The sequence below is a fragment of the Diospyros lotus genome, chromosome 9, assembly GCF_014633365.1.
Source record: "Diospyros lotus cultivar Yz01 chromosome 9, ASM1463336v1, whole genome shotgun sequence".
Taxonomy (NCBI): domain Eukaryota; kingdom Viridiplantae; phylum Streptophyta; class Magnoliopsida; order Ericales; family Ebenaceae; genus Diospyros; species Diospyros lotus.
In genome coordinates, this window is record NC_068346.1 from 6,692,739 (window position 1) to 6,707,820 (window position 15,082).

At 36.8% G+C, this 15,082-nt stretch overlaps 1 protein-coding gene across 2 annotated transcripts in view; it reads left to right on the forward strand.

The window, feature by feature from the left end:
* Positions 1–15,082, forward strand: part of LOC127810076 (THO complex subunit 2) — a 100,161-nt gene that overhangs the window by 37,622 nt on the left and 47,457 nt on the right. For both annotated transcript variants that reach the window (XM_052349316.1, XM_052349317.1), the window contains exon 18: positions 87–146. In XM_052349316.1, coding sequence (XP_052205276.1) covers positions 87–146 — 60 coding nt within the window. The remainder of the gene's footprint in view (positions 1–86; positions 147–15,082) is intronic.

Here is a 15,082-nt window from a genome sequence, read left to right on the forward strand (position 1 = left end):
GCTGTTGTTGTTGTTATTGTCATTATTATTTTCTGTAATTTACTGTCCTAGTGAATAAAATTATGTCCTGGAATTATGATGTGCAGATTGAGGCATACAGGGATATGATTACGCCTGTGGTGGATGCGTTCAAGTACTTGACACAGGTGTGGATTTTATTGTTTATTGAAATCTTACCAAAACTTTTGTTTCATCTCTTCTTCCAATTCTTCCTTTGGTGTATATGCATTGACTGTCTCATTCCTTTTTGGGTAGTACGACCTGCCATGAAACCAAGCTGAAAATTAGGGATCAGGAAGCCTAAAATCCAATCATCATAATAATCATGGGAAAAACCAACAACATTTTTTAATGATAGAATATCAAAAGATCAAAATCTCAAAGTTGCAAGTCAAGTGAACAAAATAAAGAAATGAAATAAGATAACCCTAATATGTCCACATTCAGTCCCCTCGTCCAATTACAACTCTAATAATCTTTTTGAGCACCTAAAAGTCATAGTGGAGCAGGAAGCTCATAGCTCAAAAGATAGGTAATCTGCATATAAGTAGATCATATCCAAAATTGCATTTTTCTATGTCTATCATAAAAATAGGTTCCATGTCAAAAAATTTGCTATTTATCAATATGAATCAACAATAATAATATCATGTCACATGGTGTAGCAAAAATTATGTGGCATGTAATCATTTCAGTGTATAGAACACGAATGATTTTGAGTGCAATAATCCAATCTCCTAACCTCTTTACATCTATCAAGCTGCAGTGTTCAATCTCTCCACCTCTTTGCATCTATTATCTCATCCTTTTAACATTTTTATCTGTAATAATCCTTATTCTATTTTCATGCAACCCTTCCCTATGAACATTTTCCCCTTCTCACCAACCCAACTCATCTGTTGGAGGCAAATAATATTGATTCTTCTCCTAATCATCATGTGCTGCCTTCGTGGATTTTTTTTACCAAGGTTTTAACATTCCGTGATCCCATTCAAAGCCTCAGGTTCTAAACAAAATTTTTTACTCACGTCTATTGATGAAGATATGAGAAACAACAACAACAATAACATATCCAGCCTTTATCCCACTATGTGGGGTCGGCTACATGAATTCTAGACTCACATGTATTTCTGTTTTTTGTCATATCTTTATTTAGGCCCATACACTTCATATCAAATTTTAGTCTCTCCCAAAGTCTTCTTGGGTCTGCTTCTATCTATTTTTTTGATTAATTGTTCCATTTCATTAACTCTCATCACAGGAGCGTCTCTTGGTCTCCTTCTCACATGACCGAACCATCTTAGTCTAGTCTCTCTCATCTTCTCCTCGATTGGCACTACTCCTACCTTATTACGAATAATCTCATTTATAATTTTATCTTTTCTTGTATGTCGCACATCTATCTTAGCATCCTCATCTCAGCTACACTCATCTTTTGCTCATGTTGGTATTTGACTGCCTAACATTCTGAACTATATAACAAAACTGGTCTTATAGTTATTCTATAGAATTTTCCTTTCAATTTTAATGGGATTTTACTATCACATAACACTCCCGATGCATTTCTCCATTTAGCCAACATGCCTTAATTTTATGTGTGACATCCTTGTGAATTTCTCCATCTTTTTGAATCACTGATCCCAAATATCGAAAACGATCTTTTCTTTGTATGATTTGGTCTCCAAATTTTATTATAACATCCTCCACTCTTGCATTCTTACTAAATTTACATTGCATATATTATGTTTTCCTTCTACTTAATTTAAATCTCTTAGATTCTAAATTGTTTGTCCACAACTCAAGCTTAACGTTCACTCCCTCTTTTGTTTCTTCTACGAACACTATCTGCAAATAGCATATACCATGGCACCTCTGCTTGGATGGGTTTAGTGAGTTCATCAATTACTAAAGCAAATAAGTATGGACTTAGTGTAGAACCTTGATGGAGTCCATTGTAATTTTAAACGGTTCAGTATCCCCTCCACATGTTTTGACCCTTGTTTTTGCACTATGATACATATCCTTAAGGGCTCGTGTTTAGGCTATTCGGACTCATTTATTTTCTAAAACCCTCCATAATACTTCTCTAGGGACCCTATTATAGGCCTTTTCTAGATCGATAAACACCATTTGCAGGTCCTTCTGATAATCCCAATACCTTTTCATTAGGCGCCTCAGTAGGTTTATAATTTCCATTGTTGACCTACCAGGCATGAAATCAAACTGATTTTTCGAGACGTCTGTTTCTTTTCTGAGCCTTTGCTCTATTACTCTCTCCCAGAGTTTCATGGTATGGCTTATTAACTTAATTCCTCTATAATTTTCACAGTTTTGAACATCTCCTTTGTTCTTGTATATAGGAACCAAAGTACTCTTCCTCCACTCATCTGACATCTTTTTTGATTTAAGGATCGCGTTAAATAATTTCGTTAGCCAGGAGATGCCCTCTTCTCCCATGCATTTCCATGCTTTTATTGGTATATTATCCGGTCCTACCGTCTTATGATTTTTTATCTTTTTTAATGCTTGCTTTATTTCTTTTGAACTTATGCGTCGATAAAATGTATAGCTCACGTTCCCTTCGGAGTTTCCAAGATGTCCCAACCTAACTCTTGTGTCCCCATCATCATTGAATAATTTTGTGAATTACTCCTTCCATCTCTCCTTAATCGCTCATTCATTCACTAATACATTTTGGTTTTCATCTTTTATGCATTTCACTTGGTTTAGATCCCTTGTTTTTCTTTCTCTTGCTTTAGCTAATTTATATATATATCCCTTTCTCCATCTTTTGTATCAAGTTGTTTATATAAATTCTCATATACTTTTGACATTGCTTCATTAACAGCTATTTTTGCTGTCTTTTTCGCTTCTTTATAATTTTTTAAGTTTTTTTCATTGCTGCACTGATATACAGTCTTATAGCAAGTTTTCTTATTTATAATTTTCAATTGTATTTCTTCATTCTCCTTAAGATTTGGGGCTCTGCCATTTGTTTCTCCAAGGACTACCTTTGCCATGCTCCTCAGGGCAATTGTCATTTCCCTCCACATTTGGTTTGTTTGTCATTCTCCATTCCATTCCCTTCTACCTCTTAATTTTTCTTTGAAGATTAATTGCTTCTCCTCTTTTAAATCCCACCACCTAATTCTTGGATTTTGTTTTATGTGATTTTTTCTCTTCCAATTTTTTACTTGAACGTCAAGTACCAAAAGTCTATGTTGAGTAGTCAAACACTCTCCCGGTATCACCTTACAATTCCTACAACAACCGATCCTTTTGTCTCATGAGGAAATAATCTATTTGAGTGCTTGATGTGACATTTTTGTATGTGATCAAGTGTTCGTCTCGTTTTTTGAATCTAATATTGGTTATGATGAGTTCATATGCCATAGAAAAATTTAGAATAGACTTACCCTCATTATTAATTTCCCTGAATCCGTATCCTCCATGTACCTCTCTATATCCGTTTCTGTCTCTACCCACGTGACCATTTAAGCCGCCTCCTGTAATCACTTTCTCTCATCTTGGTATCATTTGTATGAGTCCCTCTAGATCCTCTCAGAATTTTGCTTTTATCTCCTCACCTAACCCCTCTTGTGGTGCATATGTACTAAAGATATTTATAGTCATTCTTCCTAGACCAACCTTCACCATAATAATTCTATCCCCTATTCTCTTTACATCCACTACCTCATCTGCTAAGCTTTTATCCATAATAATCCCCACTCCATTTTTCGCTCGATCATTTTCTGTGTACCATATTTTATATCTAGTTTTTGATAAAGTTTTTGCTTTTTTTCCCTACCCATCTCGTCTCTTGAAGGCACATAATATTAATCTTTCTCCTAATCATCACATCTACCACTTCCGTAGCTTTGCCTGTTAATGTTCCTATGTTCTATGACTCAATCCTTAATCTATGATTTTGATTTTGGCTTTGACTTTGAATTTGAATTTGATTTTGGCTTGATTTTGAACTAGCTTCTTTACCTGCATCCGTCCAAACAAATGTGAGGACCCTTGCTCATTTGTCACTACATCCGGATGCCGATGCAGCGGCCCTAGCGCAGTGTATAGCGTCGCTCTGAAAGGTTATGCCCCAACGATTTTTCATAATTTGTCTAGAGTTCATGATTTTGGATCCGACTAGGTTTTACGGTAGCTGTCAACTACCTAAGACAACCCTCTTATTTTATCCGAGCTTGAGACGGGCAGTGGATAACATCTCCAGATGGAGTTTGTTGATGAAGATACGAGAAACCTTACAAATTTAACACCACTTCATGCTCCAGGACTTAAACTGAGTAAATATTCTAGAATATTTATTTTCTGTAAATTGATGACACCGACACTCTGGCAAAGGTGAGTAGGGTCTTAGGAATGGTTGGTGTCTCTTGAATCTTCATCCTAGAGTCAAATCTTCTTTTGTTTAACAATTCTTAGGTGCGTCCAGGTGGAATAGTACACACCAACCTTGTATCACAAGCTCCAACATACTCCTATGTAGTGTTCTGATTTAATTGTCAATTTTCCATTCTTCTGCTAAACTCAAATGACTATCAGATTGATGTCACTGACACTGTGACAGCAGTAAATAGTAGCCAGAGGAGGGTTGGACGTGTCTCCTATCCTGAAATTAGCACATATTCTGTTATTCTGATATAATCTTATGTTATGTGGATATTGAACACATTTGGTTGTTTGTAAAGAAACTAGGTAGATTAATTAGGGAATCAAACCACCGTGAATAATTTCATTGATCTGAAAAATATATATACACAAGTCCTAAAAAATATGCTAAAAATCCTAATTTTTCTCCTAACTATTCTCCTAATTTATAGGAGTAAATTACAACACTTTGCTATCTATTTTATAGATTGTGAAATCAGGAGCACTAGAATTTCTCAATCTTGCCAATTTACATCACACACACACCCTAATTCAACCCACAACAGAAAATATAACAAGAACAGAACTAAAATTGGGAAAGAACATGCAAACCACACGATGAACACAATCAGTTTATCCTGGTTCAGACAACCAATAGTGATGCTACGTCTAGCCTCTTGTCCCGAGAGCAAAATCCACTAGAATATTTGAAAACCAGTATACTAATCCCTCATCTACAAGTACACCAATCACAAGATTACAAATCACTAACTTTCTCTCTAGACTTTCCTCTCACTTTACAACACTCACACAATTGAATGAATGATGCCCAAAGCGACTGCGGCCTCTATTTATAGACATTTTTTGGACGGACATTACAAGGGTTATAAAAAAGACTACACAATGTCTAATATACCCCTCATACATATACAACCGTTAGACACTATCTAACTTAACTTATTTCTGCCGCTTGGATTATACTTGGATTATCTTGATTTCTTCCGGTTCTTTTAGGCTATAATCGATGCAAAACCATAACAATTCTGCACCATTTTACATGAGTGATGCCTGAAACCGATTCCATCATCCTACTCTTCCTTTGGACCTGCATAAAAAATTGATAATTCACAAACAAGAAATTGCAAAAGGAACATATTAGCTGCATTTTCTTCACCTGTAACCTTAATGTTGAGTTTGCCTAGAGTTTATGCGGTATAAGATTAGTAAAGTGTTGAAGAATTATCGACTGGAAGTTTAAAACAATTAGGGCTAAAATTACCAAGTGTAATTATTTAGTAAATTAGAGGGCCTAATTGTAATATTCCATTAGTAATTAGTTATATTGGGATGTCCGCCCTTTCTATAAATAAGAGGGCAGGGGAGGTAGTCAGGATTCATTCTAAGAGAGCTTCTAATGTGGTCTATGATTGAGTGTTGGGTTTCCATTCTTGAGAAGAGAAAAGGCGGGTTTTAGTTTTGTGTATTCTTGGGAGAATGTGTGCATGTACTCGGGGATATAGATGAGGGTTTAGAGGCTTGAAGTACTGATCGTTTTCATCATAATAAAAGGTTGCTCTGTGTGAGTGTTAACTGCTGGATGTAGGTTTGCCAAAGACATTCCGCATCAAGATAATTCTCGGCTCTTGTTGGTTTGTTTTTATCTTTTTGTATTTTTCATTTCCATTTCTGTTTTGTCTGTTTTCTTAATTGGTTTCTAAGATTCTGTGAGTGTGCAAGAATTTGAGTGGAATTCTCTTCAGGTTTGATCTTCGATTGACAGTCCTAAATAACAACACTTAATCAGATCTATTTCCTTCTTCTCAAGTACTTCTCTAATAAAATGGTACCTTATATCAATATGTTGTTCTCTCATGGTGGGCTTGATTCTTGACTAAATGTATAACACTTTGGTTATCACACATTAGGACAACTTGTAAAATTTTTTTCCTAGCAATTCACTCACTAAACCTTTCAACCATAGGGCCTCTTTTATAGCTTTAGTGATAGTTATATACTTGGCCTCAGTGGTTGAAAGAGCCACCACAGATTGTAGATTAGTTTTCCAGCTAATAGTTGAGTTCTATAGTTTGAAAACATACCTTGTAGATGACATTCTTTTGTCTAAATCTGCTGCATAATCAACATCAGTGTCCTAGAATGTTAGGCTCTTCTTCTATACTTGCTCCACTATAAACTAAAGCCATATTGATTGTCCCTTTAAGGTATCTAAAAATCTGCTTAACAGCAGTCTAATGATCATTTTCCAGATTAGCCATGAATCTACTTGTAACACTCATGGCCTGGGCTAAATCCGGCCTAGTGCAAATCATACAATACATAAGGCTTCCTACAACACTTGAATACAGGATCTTGTCCATTTCTTTAATGCTCTCTTCCTCACTTGGGAATTGCATATAAGATAACTTGTAATGCTAAGCAAAAGAACATTCACTTCCTTTGCATCAAGCTGTGAAATTTCCTAATTAGCTTCTCAAGATAGGACTTTTGAGATAGCTGGAGCAATCTTTGCTGTCTTTTCCTTAATATTTCTATCTCTAAAATCTTCTTAGCCTCTCCTAACTCCTTCATTTCAAAGGTTGATTTCAATTTCAGTTTTACAATTTTAATTTCCTCATCTGATTGACTTGCAATTAGCATGTTATCAACATAAAGGAGGACATAAATTGAGATCTTAGCAAAAATATGTTTTACATAACACAACAATCAAAATCACTTCTCTTGAACCCTTGACTAATCATGAATGTGTCAAGACTGTTTAAGCCCATATAATGACTTTTTCAACAAACATACCTGCTCCCTTTTGCCCCTTACTTCAAAACCTTTAGGCTGCCTCCATTAGAATTTCCTCTTCTAATTCACCATGAAGGAATGCAGTGGTCACATCCATTTGTTCTAGGCTTAGGTTTAAATGGGCAGACGTAGCAAACAAAATTCTAATTGAAGTGTGTCTTACTACCGGTGAGAAAATTTCATTAAAATCTACCCTTGCAACTTGAGTAAAACCTTTTGCTACTAACCTAGTTTTATACCTAGGTTTTTGATCAATTCCTGCCCCTCCTTTAATTTTAAACAACCATTTACAGCCTATCACCCTTTTATCTAAGGGTCTATCAATCAAGGTCCAAGTATTATTCTTCCTAAGTGATTCCATCTCAGATTCCATGGCAGCAAGCCATTTCTTTGAATCTCTTGAACTAACAGCCTCTTCATAAGCAAGAGGCTCTTCTCCAGCAACTTCCATTGCACTTGATGGTGCATAAAACACTGAATTGGAGAATCCATACCTCATAGGAGGCCTACTCACTCTCCTTTGCCTATCTCTAGCTAGATTATATCTCCCTAGTGCCGGATCACTTTCTAAGCTAGAGGAACCAGCACTGTCATCTTGATGATCTGCTGCTTGATCACTTTGGTTGTCAATGGCAGAATCATGGATTTCATCTTGCTGTTTGATCTCAACAGCCTTAGATTTTCCTTTTGCATCTGACTGGTCCTCTATCTTGTCATCTCTTATGAAGGAATTCTCATCAAATGCTACATCCCTACTCACTATAGTCCTTGGCAATCCGTTCTTCCAAGTTCCATAATTTGTACCCCTTAGCCCCTGATGGATAACCAATAAATAGGCATCTTTTGGCTCTAGGTTCTAATTTATCTTGTTTCACATGGGTATAAGCTATACACCCAAACACTCTTAAGTGATCTAGGCTAGGCTTATGTCCATTCCACATTTCATAAGGTATTTTGAACCCTATTGCAGCCGATGGTGTCCTGTTTATTACATATGCAGCTGTAGTTACAGCTTCACCCCCAAAAGGACTTAGGCAATCTAGTGTGAAACAACATACACCTCACTCTCTCAAGTAGGGTCCTGTTCATTCTCTCAGTTAGGCCATTTGCTTAGGGTTTCCAAGGGAAGTTAGGTGTCTTAGAATGCCACTATCATTACACATTTGGGCAAAATCCTTATTACAAAATTCTAGACCATTATCAGTCCTAATGATCTTAATTTTCATACCCTTTTGATTTTTTATCATGATTTTTCAGGTTTTAAATGCCTCAAAAGTATGGTCTTTTGATTTCAAAACATAAACCCAAACCATCCTAGAGAAATCATCTATAATGGATAGGAAATACCTTGCTCCTCCATGTGTTAAAGACTGACTAGGGCCCCACAAATCTGAATGTATGTATTCTAAAGGGGTTTAGAGGAATGAATGGCTTTCTTAGGGAATTTTACCTTTATAGACTTATCAAAGATACAAGATTCACATTTGTTTAACTCTGAAATACTTCCAGCACCTAATATTCCTTGATTGGACAGTTTTCTTAGGCCTTGCTCACTAATATGTGCCATCCTAAAATGCCACATCCTAGTGTGTTCATAGGTCTTGTTTTCACCTATAGCTGCATCACCACACAATGTGGATGCCTGCAGCACATATATCCCATTTTGAAGGACAACCTTCACGCATATAAGTGAGCCCCTTGATACATTTAGAACTCTACCATCCCCCCTATAGGAATAGCCATTTATATCGAATTCTCCAAGAGAAATTAGGTTCCTTTTTAAATTTGGAACATATCTAAGGACAGTTAAAGTTCTAATTATACCATCATGCTTCCTAATCTTTGTGTCTCCAATTTCCTTAATAATACACTCATGGTTGTTTCCCAATATTACCTTACCACCACCTATATCTCTATAGTTCAAGAACCATTCTCTATGGGGTATCATATGGAAAGAGCAACCTGAGTCAAGCACCCAAACCTCCCTATCTGCCTTGTTAGATACAAGCAAGGCATCGGCACTATCATAGTCAAATTCACAAATGGAGGATGAAATTTCAGAATTAGATTTTTCTTGGAATTCTTCTTTCTTTTAGGGCAATGCTTCTTGATATGCCCTTCTTCATGGTAGCGATAACATTTAATGACTTTTCTGCCATTTCTTGATTTTGACCGTGATCTACCCCCACTCCTAGGGTCTCTTCTATCTGTTCTAACCTTGACTGCAAGAACATTTCCTGCTGTGTTCTTGCCCTCAACTTTTTGTTGCAATTCTTTGGAGTTCAATGCTCCAATTACATCATCCAAGGTCAATGTGTGTCTATCGTGTTTGAGGATATCTACAAAGGTTTCATAGGACTTAGGTAATGAATGCAATAAAACTAGGGCTTTGTCTTCATCATTATACTTAACTTCTATGTTCTCTAAATCAAGACATAATTTATCAAAATTATCTATGTGATCCTGAAGTTTCTGCCCTTCTTGCATCTTAAAAGTGAAAAACTTTGCCTTCAAATACAGCCTACAAGAAAGGGATTTAGTCATGTATAAACTTTTTAATTTCAACCAAAGTTTTGCAGCAGTTTTCATCTTTGAAACCTCTCGCAACACTTTGTCTCCTAGGCTTAAAATTAACATATTAAAGGCCTTCTTTCCTATCTCCTTTTTCTTTTCTACGGTATAAGTTGCTGGCATTTTTGACTCTCCTTTGAGAGCCTCTTCCAGTCCTAGATTTCCTAACAAGGCCCTCATCTTCATCTTCCAAAGGCCGAAATCATTTTGTCCATCAAATTTCTCGATATCCTATCGAGTAGCAGAGGCTATAGAAGCCATTTCTGCGAGTCTATCTATCGCTTTCTAATGATTCTTGGCTTTCTTGATGAGTTAATCATGCTCTGATACCAATTTGTGAAATCGAGGGCACTGGAATTTCTCAATCTTGCCAATTTACAACCACACACACCCCCTGATTCAACCCACAATAGAAAATATAACAAGAACATAATTAAAATAAGGAAATAACATGCAAACCACATGATGAACACAATTAGTTTATCCTGGTTCAGACCACCACTAGTGATTCTACGTCCAGCCTCTTGTCTTGAGAGCAAAATCCACTAGAATCTTTGAAAACCAGTACAATTATCCTTCATCTATGAGTACACCAATCACGAGGTTACAAAGCACTAACTCTCTCTAGACTTTCCTCTCACTTTACAGAACTCGCACAATTGAATGAATGATGCCCAAAGCAACTACCCTATGCCTCTATTTATAAACATTTTTTGGGTGGACATTACAAGGGTTATAAAAAAGACTACACCATGTCTAATATACCCCTCATACATGTACAACTGTTAGACGCTATGTAACTTAACTTATTTCTGCCGCTTGGATTATACTTGGATTCTCCTGATTTCTTCTAGTTCTTCTAGGCTATACTCGATGCAAAACCATAACATAGATTTAGAAATCACTCAACAGTTTGGATAACTTATGACTAAATTATCCTTGTTCTACCTTATCTTTCTACTTGAATTTCCTGATTACACGAAGCTGTAATCCCGAGCCTCTTATAGTTCCTTAGCTTCCTCCAACGCTTCCCCTCAAGCTGAGGAATTGATGTTAATCATTCCCAACTTACCTAAGAGTTTCAAAACCTTGTTTTTGCATGGCTTTAGTTAGGATGTCTGCTTCTCGATCTTCAATAGGAACATAAGTTAGTCTTATGTCTCTTTCTTCCATCTCTTGCTTGACGAAATGACTGTCAATTCTGACATGCTTCATCTGGTTATGCTGCATTGGGTTGTTTACAATGCTGATAGCTAATTTGCTATCTAAAGAGGGACGCCAACATTTGGTGTATCAATGCAAGGGTTTTATCAGTTTTCAAAACTTTTTCGCAAAAACATACAAACGCAGTGAAAATAAAAACGAGAATCACCTTGCAAGACTCGATATCAAACAATCATATGCATTAAAATTGAAATCATACCATAGGGGATAAGAAGGTATACCTCACAACAGTTTCGAATATGATGTAGAGGCTGGAATCCTCCTTGTGGCACAACAGCTTGCTCCCGAGCAGCTCCTGAACACTCATTCGGATGACTAATCTGACCCTTGAAACTACAAGGGCCCTAGTCGGGCCACGCTCTTAGTAGAAGGTGAAACCAACAAGAATGCCTATGTGCTAGGCAGGCTTCTTGTTTGTGATTCAAGTTGGAAATAGGTTCAAAAAAAGAATACCCAATCAAATAGACAATCTATTTGAATGGGATTGCTACTCTAGCAATCGAGAGATGAGTGGAGCAAGAAGGAGAGTAATAGGAAGGGTTGTAGGCTTTGGAAGAATTAGGAGAAGAAGATATGGCCAAAAGTGGCCAAGCATCAAATGCAGCAACAACCACACTGAGTCTTTTTCTTTTTCTTTCCTTATATATTAAGCCCTAGGAACCCTAAGTGCTCAGTAATCGGTTAATAGCCAAGGAGAGAGAGAGAGAGATGGGGGACAAGTGGGAGACAAGCCCACATCATAAAGAACATATTCCATCCCTTTAATCATTCTCCCACTGTCCTTCTTTTTCATTTGAAGCAAAAACGAGAAAACGGGTCGTGAGGTTCACAACCCTCTGCAATAGAAACGGTCAATAGTTCTAAGGAATTATCGACCGATTGGCATGAATCGGTTGACAGATTCTTCAGCCTGTTGACGATTTTCTTTTTTTTTTTTTCAAATTTCTACAGATTTCATCTAGGTTTGCCATTAACTCTTAATGACATTTTCATCATCTTGTGATGAAACTGAGGCCCCCGTTAACTCTTAATGGCATGCCTGTCAACTCTTGACAATTGCTCCTATTGGTTTAATTATTGAACTCAATCTGTTAACTCTTAACGGTGACATCATTAACTCTTAATGATGATTGTAGCTTTCATCGCTTAGTCAACCACTACACCTAGATATGTGTGTGACCTTCTAGGTTCACTAATAAGTAGTAATCGAGACACGTAAACTTGTTGACGTTGACCTAACACTTTGATCTACAACGAGGATATCTCCATCTCCTTAATGTACTTCGAAAGATCATGAGTGACAACTAACATTATGTTAGGGTGATCTTACTAGTAATAAAGTCTAACTTTCTTGAGAACCTATTTGGGCATCCCATTTCCATGTACTATAATCCCTCCATCGACTAACATCCTGATCGAGTGAGAGTTTTGGACTGATCAAACTCACTAACTATGCAAAAAATCAGTGTGGTGTGATTGAGATGACACATCGTAACGTCTTTTGACATCAAAAACACTTTCTAATCAAGTGTACCTTGGGCAAGGGTTTCTAGAATCAAAACCATCACTGGTTGCATAGGATGTTCATCTCACGTTGGAGGTCGACGGATTCCATTAACAATCACCTGCCTCCATACGCCACTGCATAGAGACCATACAGTGTATTTTTCATCCGGTAATCGGATGGTTTTTAGCAACGGCAAATCCCTAGCATCGACATACAAGACAACTGTGTTGCGTCTGGTCTAAGGACCAGTAACACAATCGAAGCCTGTGATAGATCATAGATTCTCTCAGTCATGTGATTTATCACATGCATCACATTCGGTAGATGTTCAACTAACATCTACCTACATGTCTACTATATTCATCGCATGGATTATGGCATACGACTCACTATCCTTTATTATTAGCATCTCATACTAATCAAAGGTAGTAGCTCATGTGTCTATTCGTACTCGACTAATCATAGTCCTCTTTTGAAAAGTGTAAGGACTAGGAATTAACCTTAAGATATCATTAATACAAAGTTCTTTTGTCACATATTCTTAACAATTAAGAATAAGACCTTTATCAGGAAATCTAGGGACTCGTTCATATATTGATTGGAGATGTGTGAATGAAGATATGACCTTAAAATATGAAAACATATTTTATTATATTTTTAAGAATTATATCATTAGTCCATAACTACAATTGTTAGATGCCATCTAAATCTAGCATTAGGGCACTAGCACTAACACTAACAATATCACTGTAAAGCAACTTAGGAGATGATATAGGCATAAAAAGATCTTTCATCAATCTTTCTATCCATATTAGCTCACAAATCCCTTGAGCAATGGCTCGATACTCAACTTCTGCGTTGGCTACGAGCAACAACTTGTTGTTTCTTGTTTCTCCAAGTCACTGGGCTTCTTCACAGCTTGGTACAATATCATGATGTGGATCTACCATCCTAAATGGAACTTGTCCAATCCGAATCTGCATAGCCAATAATTTCTCTATCCTGACTTTTCTTGAACAACCACTATTTTCTAGGTGTTCCTATGAGATACCTGAGAATATGGTAAGCTCTTTCAAGATGTCTTTTAGTTGGTAGATGCATGAATTGGCTAATGATGCTCATAACATAGGCAATATCTGGCCTTGTGTGAGATAAATAGATAAGCTTTCCTACTAAGCGTTCATATCTTCCTTTGTCAACCTGATATTCTTCTTTCTCTTGTTTATTCTTCCAATTGGGCTCTAGGGGAGTACTTGCTGGTTTACACCCTAGTTTGTTTGTTTCCCTTAGCAAATTTAGGATGTATTTGCTTTGAGATATGAATATGCATTCCTTGCTTCTTGCCACTTCCAACCCAAGGAGGTATCTTAATTCCCTTTTCTCTTTTACCTTGAATGCTTGTCTTAGTTGATGCTTTAATTTCTCAATCTCTTGGTTGTTGTCTCCTATGATGATGATATCTTCCACATAAACTATCATGATTGTTCTCCTTCCGTCCTCTTCAATCTTGGTGAAAAGTGTGTAATCAACTTGCCCTTGCTTGTATCCAAGCTCGTGTAGGGTGTCACTAAACCTCTTAAACCAAGCTCTAGGAGATTGTTTAAGACCGTAGAGTGATTTCTTTAGCTTGGATACCTTCCCTCTTGTGTCATTTTTCTCAAAACCTGATGGTATTTTCATATAGATTTCTTGTTCCAATTCTCCAATCAAGAAAGCATTTTTAACATCCAATTGATGTAGTCTCTAGTCTAGATTTACTGCCAATGATAATAAAACCCGGATGGAATTTAGTTTAGCCACTGGAGCGAATGTTTTCTCATAGTCCAAGCCCTGAGTTTGAGTGAATCCTTGAGTTACAAGTCTTGCCTTGTATCTATCAATACTCCCATCAGATTTGTACTTCATATTGAACACCCATTTGTTGCCTACTACTTTCTTTCCTTCTGGTAGTGCCATAACTTCCCATGAATTATTCTTTTCAAGGCTTTCATCTCTTCCATGATTGCTGCCTTCCATTTTTTATTTTGTAGTGTTTGATAAATATCTTTAGGAATAGCCATACTATTAAGACTGACAATAAATGATCTATATTGAGGAGATAATCTTGACTATTCGAGATGATTTGAGATTGGATGTTTTGTACAAGATCTTAGCCCTTTCCTTAGAGCAATTGGACTACCTAGATCATCTTCAAATCTGTTCTGTACCTCTGTATCTCTTGCAACCACATTTTTTGGACTTATCTATGGATTAGATGATTTTGTTGGATGAGGATCACGAGGTCTTCTTGTGTAAACCATTAGTGGTGGTTTACTTTGGACCTGGTCATCTTCTTGATTTTTGGTGTTCTCTTTCTCTCCCCTTTGATGGTTTAGGGCTGGAGGAATAGAATCTGAACTGGATTTAGGATTGATTTGAAGGGTTTCAAGATTAAGGACATGGTTTGGTAATGGATCAGTGAGAGGAGTAGGAGAAGAATGATTAGGTATAGGCAATGGGTTTCAGGATTACAGACATGGTTTGGTAATGGATCAGTGTGAGGAGTAGGAGAAGAATGATTAGGTATAGGGATGATTG